This window comes from Delphinapterus leucas, chromosome 7 (assembly GCF_059928025.1).
Source record: "Delphinapterus leucas isolate spDelLeu-1000000601 "Yukka" chromosome 7, BTC_Dleu_Yukka2, whole genome shotgun sequence".
NCBI lineage: Eukaryota > Metazoa > Chordata > Mammalia > Artiodactyla > Monodontidae > Delphinapterus > Delphinapterus leucas.
This window is the reverse complement of record NC_143135.1, coordinates 11,815,063-11,829,291: the sequence shown is the minus strand read 5'-3', so window position 1 is coordinate 11,829,291 and position 14,229 is coordinate 11,815,063. Positions and strand designations below refer to the sequence as shown.

The following is a 14,229-nucleotide window of genomic DNA, read 5'->3' as shown; positions in this document are numbered from 1 at the left end:
GATGAGAAGGCAAATGATGTCCTTTAAGTTTTGAAGTGGGGTGGTGAGTTTCTGATAGCTGAAAATTGAAAGGGCGTTCAGGTAAAGAGAATGTCTGCAACCAAGAAACAGTCCTGAAATGTATATAGGGAACTAGGGGAAGATCTTTTGGGCAAGGGTGTCTGTGTGTGGAAAAAAGGTTGATGTTAGTTCGTTACTTCCTCTTTCGGATTGTTGTAGTTCAGTCGTGTACTTGTAGATGCTGAACTGTCACACAAACTCATTATAGATGTACTTTGATATATAAAGTGTCTCTTTCTTTTGAAATATAATATGTAAACCAAGAAGAGCAGCATATCCATATCAGAGCCACCTGAGTCATATTCTTAAACCTCGTTTCCCAGTGTAGAGTAAACTGCTTCCTCGTCTGCGTTTCCATAGTGTTGTATATAGAGCTGACCTCACCGTATTAGAGTTACTAGTTCCTCGTCTCGCTCACCATTAGACTGTGAATTCCTCGAAGGCAGAGGCCATATTTTAAATATCACTGCATCCCTAGTGCCTAATACACAGTTCTAGCATAGTCATTTTTTCATTAACTTTTACTCTCTACAGCTGAAGAGGATGAAGACAAGGAAGATGACTTCAGAGCTCCCCTTTACAAAACAGTGGAGATCAAGGGCATCCAGGTGCGCATGAAATGGTGTGCCACCTGCCGCTTCTACCGTCCTCCTCGATGTTCCCACTGCAGCGTCTGTGACAACTGTGTGGAGGTAAGAACTCTGGGTGGGGTTAGCTGAACCTAAGTTATCTTCTTCCTACCCACAGAATAAGAATTGAATCCAGTGGATTCTTGGCCATGGATGAAAATGTAGCCCTGTCTGACTGCCTGGGCTGTGTTCTAGCTCTGGCAGAAAGTGTTAGCAACGATGTACACATGAGAGGTAGAGCATAAATATTCTGTTACAGGAGGGAGCCCAAGTGGGTAGGCATAGGCTTTCCCAGCACCATTAGTCATAGCTCCAGCCTTCCATCCCTTGGCTCATCTTTTCAGTTATTTGACCTGCTTAGTGTTCTCCACTCCTTCCACTTCATCATGCTGTTGCATTCAAACTTTACAATATATTTCTTTCTTCCGCATTCCTTGTCTTTTATTTTTAACCCTTTTTTCAGTGTGTTTTTACTTAGCTGTAAGCAGTTACCTGCCAGAGTTTCCTTCCAAGCCTCTTTTTCATGAATCTTAACGTTTCTGTAAAGCCTCTGACATTTGTACCTCTCAGAGTTCCTTGGTCACATAGGATAAACTGAGAGGTGGCCTTGGCCTTTGATCAACCTCTGGAACGTCTTCCTTATAGATTGATAGAGCAAGATAAACTGCATGAACTGTTTTTAAATTTTGTAACTAAATGGTGAATGAACATGACGACAGATTATTAAAAGAAACACTAAGTTCTGCTGTTTGTTCTGCTTGACAGAAATGATCTAGTGCCGTGGTCCAAGGATGCCGCTCAGTCTGTCTCATTTTGCTCCTAGGAATTCGATCATCACTGCCCCTGGGTGAACAACTGTATTGGCCGCCGGAACTACCGTTATTTCTTTCTCTTCCTCCTCTCCCTGACAGCCCACATTATGGGTGTGTTTGGCTTTGGCCTCCTTTATGTCCTCTACCACGTGGAGGAACTCTCAGGGGTCCGCACGGCTGTCACGTATCCTTCAAGGCCTGTGGGTTGCAGGAGTGGGAGGGGGAAGAATGTAGAAAGTTGAGTCCTGTGGCAGTGAGGGTCAAAGGGAAGATGGCTACAGCACGGGCTGGGGAAGGCGAGATCACGTTGCTCTGCTCTCCTTGATTGTCTGGCTTCAGAATGGCAGTGATGTGTGTGGCTGGCTTATTCTTCATCCCAGTAGCTGGCCTCACGGGATTTCACGTGGTGCTGGTGGCTAGGGGACGCACAACCAATGAACAGGTATGGGGAGAAGTGATGGGAGATCCCTGAAGAGCAGGGCATGTGTCTCTTGACCCTCTCGTTAGTGTATACTTTTTATGATGAGGTGTCCAGGTTCCTCATGTAAGCATGAGAATGGGCCATTTCTTAGTTAACAAACATTATAGAATGTCTGCTGTATACTGGTCGATTTAGGCTCTGAGGTAATAGAAACAGTAAAAGACCTGGGCCAGCCCTCAAGAAGCTTCTAGTCCTGCTTTTAGGAAAACAGCTATTTTTGTGCCCATAACAGTGGCTAACCTCACTTGCTTATTCTTACGTTATGGTATCTTAGTTTGCAATACTTAGAGAGCTGTTTACCCCCGCTTTACATAAGAAATCTGATTAGGGTCAGATAGCTGCCATGAAGTGGACCCAGAATTTGAACTGATGACCCTGACTCTGGAGTTCCCATTCTTAGCTTATGCTTCTTTATGGTAGGACTGTATTTTACTCATCTTTGTATCTCCCAGATAGTGGGTGCACAATAATTTGTCATTGATTTGTGTTTTGGCTTTTGGAGGTCAAGGTCCCATTTTTTGACTGATCTGGTCCTTTTTCCCTCCCTCTAGGTTACGGGTAAATTCCGGGGAGGTGTGAACCCCTTCACTAATGGCTGCTGTAACAATGTCAGCCGTGTACTCTGCAGTTCCCCAGCACCCAGGTACACCTACCCCTTTGCTCTAGTGTTCACCCTTGGTCAACACTTTTGTCTTCTTTGGGTTTGTTCTGGCTGCCTTTTAGGGAGGGTTCTCTTAGAATGAGAAGTGCCTACAAGGGAGAGGCATACCATCCTTTAATGGACCCTGTGAGTTCAGTTGTACTCTTTAGATATTATGTAACTCTCTTTGGAGAACTGAGGATGAGATTTACTTGAGTGCCTTGAGCTAGGTGTATCTGCCCATAGGCCTGGTCTTGCTGTTGTTCTTGTTCTTCATAGAATCAAAGAACTCAGTTCAATGCTGATCTTTTCCCTGGCCTGGTAGGACTGTTTCTTGTATTTGTAAAACTGCTCTACCCAAGGTAGGCAACCATTAGATATTTTGGAATGAATGAATGAATGAAAGCCCTCTCACTCTTGACACTCAGGTATTTGGGGAGACCAAAGAAAGAGAAGACAATTGTAATCAGACCACCCTTCCTTCGGCCAGAAGTGTCAGATGGGCAGATAACTGTGAAGATCATGGACAATGGCATCCAGGGAGAGCTGAGGAGAACTAAGGTGAGGAATTTAGGGAAGTAAAGCCAGGTAATTTGGGGGGTCTCACCCATGGCAAAGAGATGGAAACTTGCTTTGTTTACATCTCTCTTATAGTATTTTATCACTTTCTGATTTGTGTTAAAGTTACTTAAACACATATCTTCTTTTTCCCATTAGATTATAAGTTCATTGACAGTAGAAATTTAGTCCATTCATTTGCATGTCTTCATAGGAATTAACATAGCAGTTTATAGATGGTAGGAGCTCAACAAGTAGATGTTGGTGAAAATAAACAAAAAAGCGACAGAATGAAACCCTTGTTGAAAGCTTTTCTTTCTCCAAAACCATCCCCAAACTGATCTTGTGTCCTGTCTTCCAACTCCAGTTCAGAAGTATGTGATGACTCCCCAGTGCCCCTCTTACCAGTCTCATACTTTGAGTCGCCCTAACGCTCAGTCCTCCAGATCTGACCCTCCCTCATTTGTCCAGTCTAAAGGGAGCTCGGAGGCAACGGAAAGCCAGTCTGCAGATGCTGAGCCCCCACCGCCCCCTAAGCCGGACCTGAGCCGTTACACGGGGCTGCGGACACACCTCAGCCTGGCTACTAATGAGGGTAAGGGCAGGAGCGGGAGCGACACTCTTATTTGTTAGCTGTGGAGGTGACACAGGCAAGGGCTGGGAGATAATGCTTGTGTTGTGACTGAGAAAACCCAGCAAGTGGTACTTGAACCACTTCTTTGGACAGCCGGGAGGAAGGGGATGACATAACAGTTAGCTCTTGGCAGTGAGTTGGACATCCCTGTGTGTCTGTGTGTACTCTCAGCATCCGGACAGACCAGAGAACATTCTGGGATCTGTTTGGTACATTCACTCACTCTGTGTTCTGGGCTGGTATGAGTCTGTAGTCTTGGTTTCAGCAAAATCATTATGTTCCTTTGCTTGGTATATCTTTTCCTACCTTGTTCTCCCCCTGTACTTTAAGGAACTCTAGCCAGGTTAAGAGAACAGCTTGTAAAGTGGTGCCCCCTGGGCCTTTTTTTTCCTGCAGAGAGCAGCCTCTTGGGCAAGGACAGCCCCCCCACCCCTACCATGTACAAGTACCGGCCAGGCTACAGCAGCAGCAGTACATCAGCCGCCATGCCTCATTCTTCCAGCGCCAAGGTACTGAGTACTCTCTAAGAAGTAGGGTTGTCATGTATGCCAGCTGTTCTGGGAAAAAGAAGATTGGGAGAAGGGGAGGAAGAAGCAGAGGGAAGAGAAGAAAACCAAAGGCATTTTACTAATTGTTGGCTTAGTAATAGCGTTGACAGTTTGTCCTTCATCCAAGAGAGGTCACAGTAGCATAATAGATAAAAGCATTGATTACAGCATCAGATCTGAGTTCAAAACCCAGTTGTGCCATCACAGAGAAGTTCCTTAAACTCTCTAAGCCCCATTTCCTGCAATCTTAAAATGAGATATTATTTGTTCCTACTTACAGATTTACTTTAGGGGTTAAACAGGATAATGCATGTGAAAATCCTAAGCATATTGCTGGCACATAGCAAATACTGTTTTTGACTGCCTCCTTGGGCTCTGGGGCCTACTGTCCCAAGAGGGGACAAGAGGGGGAGCACTAAGAACCTGCTTTGCTTTTCTCCCTCAGTTGAGTCGTGGGGACAGCTTGAAGGAGCCAACCTCAATTGCGGAGAGCAGCCGTCATCCCAGCTACCGTTCAGAGCCGAGCTTGGAGCCAGAGAGCTTCCGTTCTCCCACCTTTGGCAAAAGTTTTCACTTTGATCCACTGTCCAGTGGCTCACGCTCCTCCAGCCTCAAGTCAGCCCAGGGCACAGGCTTTGAGCTGGGCCAGTTGCAGTCCATTCGTTCAGAGGGCACAACCTCCACCTCCTATAAGAGCTTGGCCAACCAGACACGTAATGGAAGCCTATCTTACGACAGTCTGCTCACTCCTTCAGACAGCCCTGATTTTGAGTCCGTGCAGGCAGGGCCTGAGCCAGACCCACCTTTAGGCTACACCTCTCCCTTCCTGTCAGCCCGGCTGGCCCAGCAGCGGGAAGCCGAGAGGCACCCACGTTTGGTGCCAACCGGCCCAACGCACCGAGAGCCCTCACCAGTCCGGTACGACAATCTGTCGCGCCATATCGTGGCCTCCCTCCAGGAACGAGAGAAGCTGCTACGCCAGTCACCCCCACTCCCAGGCCGTGAGGAAGAACCAGGCTTGGGGGACTCAGGCATCCAGTCAACACCAGGCTCAGGCCACGCCCCTCGTACTAGTTCCTCCTCAGATGATTCGAAGAGATCACCCTTGGGCAAGACTCCACTGGGACGCCCAGCTGTCCCCCGTTTTGGCAAGCCAGATGGGCTAAGGGGCCGGGGACTAGGGTCCCCTGAACCAGGCCCAACTGCCCCCTACGTGGGCCGATCTATGTCTTACAGCAGCCAAAAAGCCCCATCTGGTGTCTCTGAGACAGAGGAAGTGGCCTTGCAGCCATTACTGACACCCAAGTAAGTATTAGTCCATCCTGGCCCCCAATGGACTTAAAAGTAGCGTAGTGCCCTGCAGAAGGTATCAGGGCTTCACCTGTACATTTTAGTGCAAGTGGACCCAGGGTTATCCTGCTTGTAAGATAGCCCTTCATTTTCACTCTTACTCCAGCTGCCTTCATGGGCTATTCCTGTTAAGAGACTGAGGATTAATACTTTTTTCTTAGTCCTGTCTTCCTAAAAAGTAATTTATTTGCCTGAGAGTGAAAGGAATAAGTAGAGGAGAGAGGGAATCAGGCTGCTTGTAAGCAGGGCAGTAAAATAAAAGGGAATCTTTGTGTAAGAAAGTATATATGTAGAAAGCACATTTTTTTCTCTTAACTTTTTAAACTACCTCCCTTTTCGGTGCTGTGTGTCCCACTTCTGACACCTCTCTCTTCTTTTCTTCCCAGAGATGAAGTACAGCTCAAGACCGCCTACAGCAAAACCAACGGGCAGCCCAAGAATATAGGCTCAGCCTCCCCTGGCCCAGGCCAGCCACCTCTCAGTAGCCCCACAAGGGGAGGAGTCAAGAAGGTGTCAGGGGTGGGTGGCACCACCTATGAGATTTCGGTGTGAGCTTTGGGCAGCTCCCCTCCCCCACACCTCTGCGCCTACACCAAAGGGCCCCAGGTGGCCACCTTCCTTTCCTCAAGGGGCTCCCCTCCCCTGCATGGACATTTTTTAAACAACCGATTCCAAGAGGATGAGGACATTTTATAAAATGCAGTGGGGTTGGGGAGTTGGAGAGTTGGGGCCCTGAGACTGGGGTAGCAACCCCCTTCACCTTTTAAGACCTTCCCCTTCCTTAACCCCTGGACCAGACTCAGTGGACATTTGTGCAATTGCTCGCCTGGAGGGAACCAGATCATTTTTAAACCAGAAATAATTTTTTTTATTATTGTTACGGATTCTATTTTTTTCCTCTTCTGCGTTACCAGGTGTGTGTGTACACTATATATATATATATATATATATATATATATATATATATAAAATAAATATCAAAGAAATTATATATCTATCCTGGGATGGGAAAATGAGGGAGGGATATGTATAAGGAGGGGGATTTTACTCTTCTTATTCCTCAGACCAGCAGGAAAAGAGGGGAGACATCGATTGAAGTCTTCCTTTCCCCCCGTGGTTCCCTCTCTTTGTCCCCGTTACCATCTAAGGAAATAGCACCCCCTGTTGTTGGTGCTAAGTGACCAGGAAAGAAACCCAGGGCGAGGCGCGTCTGGGTGGGGTTCTGGAGGAGGGAAGGACCTGGAGAGGAGAGTTTGTTTTCTAGGCTCACTGGCACTTAGTTTCCCCCAGGGAAGGGGTCGCAGCCCCATGACTTTGGTGGTGGGGAGATCAGGACAAGAGCTTGGCTGAGCTCCAGAAACAATACTGGATAATCCCCCCTTCTTGGGGGAGAGGGATTATGGTGGGCTTCTTCAACTGGCCCCTCAAAGCCTTCCCCCAACTCACACGGTTGACATTATTTTTAAATTCAAGGCCGGGAGAGAAGAATCCAAAAAGCAATATTTCTCATCACATGCCAAAAACGGGATAGAGAGAAGGAGTGGCAGGCCTAGGCCCCTCCAGTTGTCCCTTGGGGGTTACCCCTCAGCCCACCTCAGTATGGTGCTGGGTAGAGGGGATACCTGGGTTCTAACCTTTAAGTAGGGGAGACCCCAGCCTCTAAACAGAAGCCCTTTTATTTTTTATTCTGATTAGCCATTTTAAACCAACAAGGAATAAAAAGAAATCCTGATCTAACCAGCTCCCCCTGACTTGTGTTATTTTGTGTGGTTAAGGCAGGGTGAACGACGATCTCTGATGGGAAGTTAGTTACAAGGAAAACCGCCTGAGCATCTCTGGTCCTGGTCCAACTTTAAGCAGGACTGTAGTGAAAATAACCACTTAAAACAAGAGGTCCTGTTTTTATTTCAGTGATTTAGATGTTTCAGAAAAAGGTCTTTTGGAACCACCAAAACTTGTCATTTCAAAGCTTAGAGAGCTCTTGACTTTTGCCACAGTTGTTCCTTAATACAGAATTTTGTCTCTGGAAAATAAAGCTCATTTTGGATGTAGTCAGAGGTGAGCCAGTGGATGATCACAGTATGAAAGCCTGTTAAAGGCAGATAGGCTAGAGGGATATATGGGTGGCAGTCTGACATCTCATATTGTCTCTTCCGTTGGTCGAAAGCAGAAGGCTGTGCGCTAATTTTAAAAAGGCACCATCAGATACTAAATCTCAGAAAACTGGCCAGAACCCTTTATTTTCACTTGTCCATAACTTAAGTATTTAAACTCTTGCTCTGAAATCCTAGTTAAAACGAGCTGAATGAGTGGTTTTCCACCTGCTGATCAAGGTGAACAGTCTTGGCTCACTGCAGCAGATTTTAACTGTTCTGTGTCAAACTGAGCTCAAAGTCAGATTACATTAGCTTGTTTTCTCATGGATGTTTCTGGTTATCTGGCCTGCTGCAAAGACTGAAGGGATTTATTTTACATTTTGCTAGTTTAGGCTACCTTTTTTTTTTTTTCCGTCTTAGAAATGTTTTCACATCGGCCAAGTGATTTCATTGTCTTAAGGAATGAGGCAGGTCAAAAGTTCTTATTATAAAGAGAAGCATTTACCTTTGCTTGCCCGAGGTTTATTTCAAAAAATGATAGGCTTGACCAAGAAGCAACCTTGCTGAAATATGTTGGTGACTGTGGGTGCTTTTTCCGTTGGCTACTCTGTTTCAACACAAAACTGACCCAGAACACAGCTGAGACCTAAGTGAATCCACTCCTTGAGACAGAGCCTGAAGATCATCCAGGTTACTGGTTCTCAACATTACAGGCAGAGTGCTATGTGTCTGCTGTGGAAAGGTATTAGCAAGCTCTGCCTCGCCTTTGGACCATGTTCCCCAATCTCATTTTGGTTGTTTCCCTGCCTGCTGATGAGATAATGTAATACAAGACCCAAATCCCCTCAGATCTTAGCATGCCTTGGCTTAAACCCTGACTCTCATAGAAAGGCACTTACCTCTTAACAGGCAGCCACACTTCAGCCAGTTTGATAAATGCAATTTTAAGAAAATAAAAATCCTAAAAAATCAGATAAAGTCCTAAATCAGACAAATGGCACAAAAGAGATGAAAAGAAAGCTTCCTGGGAGAGGAAGAGATGTCCATGAGAAAGCAAACTGGGCTGAGGCTTACAAAAGCAGAGCCCTTCTCTCTTACAGTGTGTTCATCTTAACTGAGCACAGCAGGAGCTGGCTTCTGTCCCAGCGGCAGGGGATGCTCCCAAGGCGGTGGCCAAGAGCCTGCAAGGCAGCTTTGTCAGCGGGTTCAGTACAGCAGGAAGGTCCTCCTGGCAGAGTCCCCTGGTCCTGCTAGCGGAGGCTGCTGCTGCTGCTGGCCTGAGAGCTGCCCACGCCTGGGTGGTCGGGGCTGTGCCGGTTCTGGGGAAGAAAAGTGAGCAAGAGTAAGAGAGCCAGACTCCACCTAGGATGAGTAAGACGGGAAAACTCACCGGGCTGCAGACACCAGCCGCTCCCATACCTTCTTTTTCTTCTTCTCTTTCTTCTTCCGTTTCCGTTCAGGATCCTCTTCTTTTTTCTTTTTCTTCTTCTTGTGATCTGAATCAGATGGTGTTTCTGTAGGAGAGATGAGGAGCCTATCACCTGTCGAGCTCAAAATTCTCCACCGCCGTTTTGGAGGCACTGCTTAAGCTCCTGCCCCAAGGTCCTACTTGCCCAGGAGACCCACATTATGTCAATTTCTTCTTTAAGGAGAATCTGGGAGTCCAGGGCTCATAAGGAATTTGACTGGGTTTTTAACTGAAGAAGGTCAAAACAGATTCAGAATGTTCGGTTTTCTGGCTTTGAAGAGAACCACTTCTTACCTGGGGGGACCGGATCCTGGGTACGGCTCTGTTTGTGCTTCTGCTTATTCTTCTTCTTGGGAGGCTGAATATGCATCAGACGACACTGCTCTGGCAACTGAAGGAACCAAAGGAAGGTCCAGGTGAGTAGAGGGAGGGAATCCCCCGCTCCCGTCATCTGTTCTGCTCAGTAAGTTATGAAGGAACAGAGGTAGACAGAAAAACCACCTCCGTGCCTCTCAGGCCTCCCCATGAGGGGACTCACCGGGCCTGTGTGGAGGCGGAAGCCAGCCAGCATGGTCCCTGTGATAGGATTAAAAGAGCCACCAAGAATAGGGGGCTTCTCAATGAGGGAGCGGAGGCTGCTGTTGTCATGGGAACCAGGCAGATCAATCATCCCTGGCAGGTCAGGCAGGAAGTTACTTAGCTTCTCCTTCACTTTCTTCCCACAGAATTTATTATAGGCATGTTCCAAGTTGTAGTGTGTGATCAGATTAGTGCTGCCTGTCAGCTCTGTGCTGCCTAGAAGATACAGGGAGAATAATAATAAGAAAAATTAGTACCAAGAGGAGAGAATTTTTTTTTAAGTCATTGCCCCAGAAGGGAAAGTAATCTTTTAAGTGAGAATTACCAAAAAAATAATAATAATTTAAAAAGTTATTTTTAAAGTAAGAAATAGCAAAAGTAGGGCTTCCCTGGTGGCACAGTAGTTAAGAATCCGCCTGCTAATGAGCAGGAGACATGGGTTCGATCCCTGGTCCAGGAAGATCCCACATGCTGCAGAGCAACTAAACCCATGCACCACAACTACTGAAGCCCACGTGCCTAGAGCCCATGCTCCGCGACAAGCCACTGCAATGAGAAGCCTGCGCACCGCAACGAAGAGTAACCCCGCTCACCACAACTAGAGAAAAGCCCACGCACAGTAACGAAGACCCAACGCAGCCAAAAATAAATAAATAAATAACTTTATTTTAAAAGTAAGAAATAGCAAAAGTAAATAACATACAATAAACACTAAAAATATAATACTATAGAATGGTAGGTTGGAATGAGAAGGAGAAAAAATAGGCAAAAATCCAAATAGGGCAGCAGTGGAAACTGCTTTAGCCCAATGAAGGATACACTCGGACTAACCAGAGTAATAACCTACATGATGCTTATACTCTGTGTTAAGCACTGTGCACTGTTCTGTGTTTCATAAATGTACTAATGAGAAATCATACTTTTGGCCATGACCAGAATAATACAACCTCACAGCTCTGCTACAACCAAACGTAGGGTCAAATATGACCCAGTGGCTTGAGTGTCTTGCTTCCTTTTTTTTTTTTTTTAAACCAGCAAGAAACACTAATCACCTTTACAGAGAAGAACAGGAGATTTTTCTAGCTACTGCTACATAACTTTTGTTACCACCATCTTTAGTCTCCTAATAATACCAAATATGATAGCTTTGCCTAGAAGAAAGAAAAGTTTGATTAGAAGCTGGGCAACTAGACTTCTAATCCTAGCCGCCCTCTATGTCTCAGTTTCCGCTTATCTATGCAATGGAGTAAAAGCTACCTTAATTACACAATTCTTTTTAAGGTTCAAATGAAATATTGAAAAGTATAAAGTATTATATAAATGGAAGGCTTTATTAGTATAAATATTTCACGGCTGGCTTTTTTGAAAGAATACAAACTTATGAGTAATTTAACTAGGGTCCAGTGGCGAGGGTAGAAATATCTAGCCTACAATTTCATGTATAGTTATGATGAACACTCAGGGTACAAATGACAAAAGTGACTTGTTTATAATCATTCACTTGATAAAACTCAGGTTCTGAGCTATGAGCCCACTGAGGGCAGAGAAAATGCCTTGTTCATTCATGTACCACTGCTGCTCAGCACACATTAAACGAACAATGTATTTTTCCTCCCCACCTTCAGGCCTTACGTTATTCTTTTCCTTTGTCTTCCCAAGCCAAATATCTCAGAAGAGTGGTCCACGGTAATGGAAGGAGGCTCAGTGCCCCCGTACTTCTCGTAACTCAGCACTGCTTCCTGCCATTAAGAGTATCCTGATTTTTTTGCTCTCTGTCAGCTCTCCTTCCAGATGATTATTCTCAAGGCTCAGGTGAAAAGGCACTCTGTGCTTTTTTGTAAATTCTTTAAGAGTCCATCCAACTTTCTGTTTTGCCCATCAGTTCTGTGAAGGTGACTTATAAATCTCTCTTCTTCAGTTTCCTCCCCTGACAACTAACCTTCCATTTCCAACATTGTCTTAGTTAATTCACTGCAGATTTAATTTTTTTTAACTCCAAATCTTCCCCACCTCACTCATGGTTCCTTTATTCTAGTACATGGCACCCACATTCTCCAGATATCTTTAGAAGCAGTACTCAGTTCAAATATCTCAATGGTTTCCTATTCCCTCAGGAAAAAGCTCAAATCCTTTTGACTGTCATTCACGGTTAAACACATCTTACTGTAACTTAGCTTTGGGGCCTGACCACCTGCTACTCCCCTATGTAAAATTTCTGATCCATCCAAACGGGTATCCATCATCTCCTGAAAAAAATACCCCTCGTATTGTTTCCTTTTAGAAAAATTGACCTAATTATAGGAAAATTCTTCGTAATTTTCCTCACCAGTATGAATTCTTCAAAGTCCAGCTAAAGTGACAACTTATTCTTGCTGTCATGTTGAACAACAAGAAACACATTTTGAAAACCATTATGCAGTTCTTAGTAGTTGTATGTGAGGCATGACCAGAAAATAATGACATTGATCCTGACAAGAAATAACAGTCACTACTTTATCTTTAAACGACATACTTTTCATTCTTAAGTAAAATTAGCTGCTTAAAAGCAAGGACCAGGCTTACTGATCTCTCTTCCCTTCTCATCACATGCTCCCTTTTTACACACCCAGTGTTTGCCCAGAACGGATAGTCAATATCTATCAAGTGATTGATGTAAATAAGTACAATCAGAACAGGTTAAGGTTAAAGAAACTGCTGGTAGACATCAACCACTAATTAACTAAAGTCAAGTCAACCTCGCTATGCTTCAGTTTTTTTTTTTAAGATTTAAAAAATATTTATTTATTTGGCTGCGTCGGGTCTTCGTTGCGGCAGGCGGGATCTTCGTTGAGGTGCGCGGGGCCTCAGTAATTGCGGCGCGTGGGCTTAGTTGCCCTGCAGCATGTGGGATCTTAGTTCCCCGACCAGGGATTGAACCTGCATCCCCTGCATTGGAAGGCGGATTCTTAACCACTGGACCAGCAGGGAAGTCCTTGCTTCAGTTTTTTCAACTATAAAATGCAGATAACAATGCCTATCTCAAGGGACTATTTAAGTATTAAATACTATAATATAAATAACTGCACGGTGAACCTCAAAGTCTGTAACAATATGCATTATTATTTCCCTCAGCTCTTGATGTAGCAGTAGGACTTGGGATGAACTAAAAGGCATCCTGGAGACTTAACACATCCAGAATGACTCTTGAGGATCTCCCTGGTGGTCCAGTGGTTAAGAATCCGCCTGCCAATGCAGGGGACATGGGTTCGAGCCCTGGTCCGGGAAGATCCCACATGCTGCGGAGCAACTAAGCCCGTGCGCCACAACTACTGAGCCTGAGCTCTAAAGCCCGCGAGCCACAACTACTGAGCCCGCGAGCCACAACTACTGAAGCCCACGCACCTAGAGCCCGTGCTCCAAACCACCGCAATGAGAAGCCCGCGCACCGCAACGAAGAGTAGCCCTCGCTCGCCGCAACTAGAGAAAGCCCGCGCGCAGCAACGAAGACCCAACGCAGCCAAAAATAAATAAAATAAATCAATTAAATAAATGAATTTATTAGAAAAAATTCTAATCACTTCCAACAGATGAGGAAACGCCGAGGCCCAGATTAGGAAGGAAGGCAACACGCCCCAAACCAACAGCAAGTTTGAGGCAGATTTGAAACTAAGTTCGCAAGGGTATTAAATCTGAACTCTCAAGTTGCAAACTCAAACTCTGGATAATTTTTAGGGAGCCATAAACCACTGTCAGGGACAGGGGCACGATAGAGCGTGAAAGGTGGTCACGGATATCCACTCTTCTCATTCCCAATCCATCCCAAGAATTCATATCATCCCTTTGCTTGTGAATCCTCAGAGTCTCAGAGTCCGCTCCGATATACAGCTCTGGAATCCCCACACGCGTTGCCTACTTTACCCCTCACCTCCGCCAGGCGGCTGAGAGGCACGCCCATTCCCTCCTCGTTATGATCTGACTGGCTAGCTTTGGCCAGGCCTCGAACTCACCTGGCAGTTCCCGCATTAGGTAGAAGGGGCCACAACCTGCCGCTGACTTGTCAGCGCCGGAAGGGGCCGAGGCCGCGGTTGGGGGCGGGGCGGGGCCGGGCCCTCCACCCGGAGGAGGAGGCGGTGGGGGTGGAGGTTTTCCAGCTCCGAAGCCGAGTGCGGTTGGGGGCGGCGGTGGGTCAGCCTGAGCCCCGAACAGCGCCGTGAAATTCTCCATCGTCCCCTCTGCCCCGGCGCTGTCCCGGTGTCTGGCGTTAATGACTTTCATTGGTCAATCTTTTCCCGGGGTACCGCCCCCTTCCTCCAGGAGCCTCTTACCATTGGATTGCCTCGGGCCGTGCCTACCCTCTTCCGGTAACCACTTCCGGCGCCTTCTGAGAACTTTCCG

The 14,229-nt window shown here is 46.1% G+C and overlaps 2 protein-coding genes across 11 annotated transcripts in view; one reads left to right on the top strand and one right to left on the bottom strand.

Moving 5' to 3' along the window:
- The window catches only part of ZDHHC5 (zDHHC palmitoyltransferase 5), a 24,328-nt gene extending 16,879 nt beyond the window's left edge, over positions 1 to 7,449 (top strand). For 9 of the 10 annotated variants that reach the window (XM_089914794.1, XM_089914792.1, XM_089914797.1 and 6 more), the window contains 9 exons: positions 595 to 752; positions 1,513 to 1,685; positions 1,841 to 1,943; positions 2,534 to 2,625; positions 3,051 to 3,183; positions 3,652 to 3,775; positions 4,211 to 4,323; positions 4,808 to 5,667; positions 6,099 to 7,449. In XM_089914794.1, coding sequence (XP_089770920.1) covers positions 595 to 752; positions 1,513 to 1,685; positions 1,841 to 1,943; positions 2,534 to 2,625; positions 3,051 to 3,183; positions 3,652 to 3,775; positions 4,211 to 4,323; positions 4,808 to 5,667; positions 6,099 to 6,264 — 1,922 coding nt within the window. In that variant the 3' untranslated portion in view covers positions 6,265 to 7,449. The remainder of the gene's footprint in view (positions 1 to 594; positions 753 to 1,512; positions 1,686 to 1,840; positions 1,944 to 2,533; positions 2,626 to 3,050; positions 3,184 to 3,651; positions 3,776 to 4,210; positions 4,324 to 4,807; positions 5,668 to 6,098) is intronic. The other variant, XM_089914798.1, reaches the window with a different exon arrangement.
- MED19 (mediator complex subunit 19) lies at positions 3,440 to 14,212 on the bottom strand. The gene is made up of 5 exons (XM_022591940.2): positions 13,842 to 14,212; positions 9,815 to 10,071; positions 9,571 to 9,667; positions 9,228 to 9,322; positions 3,440 to 9,127 (listed from the first exon to the last, which is right to left on the bottom strand). Exons 1-5 carry the CDS (start codon positions 14,107 to 14,109, stop codon positions 9,059 to 9,061), a joined length of 786 nt encoding a protein of 261 aa, XP_022447648.1. The 5' UTR covers positions 14,110 to 14,212; the 3' UTR covers positions 3,440 to 9,058.
- Positions 14,213 to 14,229: the final 17 nt, after the last annotated feature.

Excerpts from the sequence above, each read along its gene's own strand:
- MED19 (XM_022591940.2), bottom strand. The coding sequence starts at position 14,109 with ATGAAAGTCATTAACGCCAGACACCGGGACAGCGCCGGGGCAGAGGGG. Across the intron at positions 9,668-9,814 it reads TCCGCCTCCACACAGGCCCG|TTGCCAGAGCAGTGTCGTCT; the intron begins GTGAGTCCCCTC and ends TGGTTCCTTCAG. Across the intron at positions 9,323-9,570 it reads CCAGGATCCGGTCCCCCCAG|AAACACCATCTGATTCAGAT; the intron begins GTAAGAAGTGGT and ends TCTCTCCTACAG.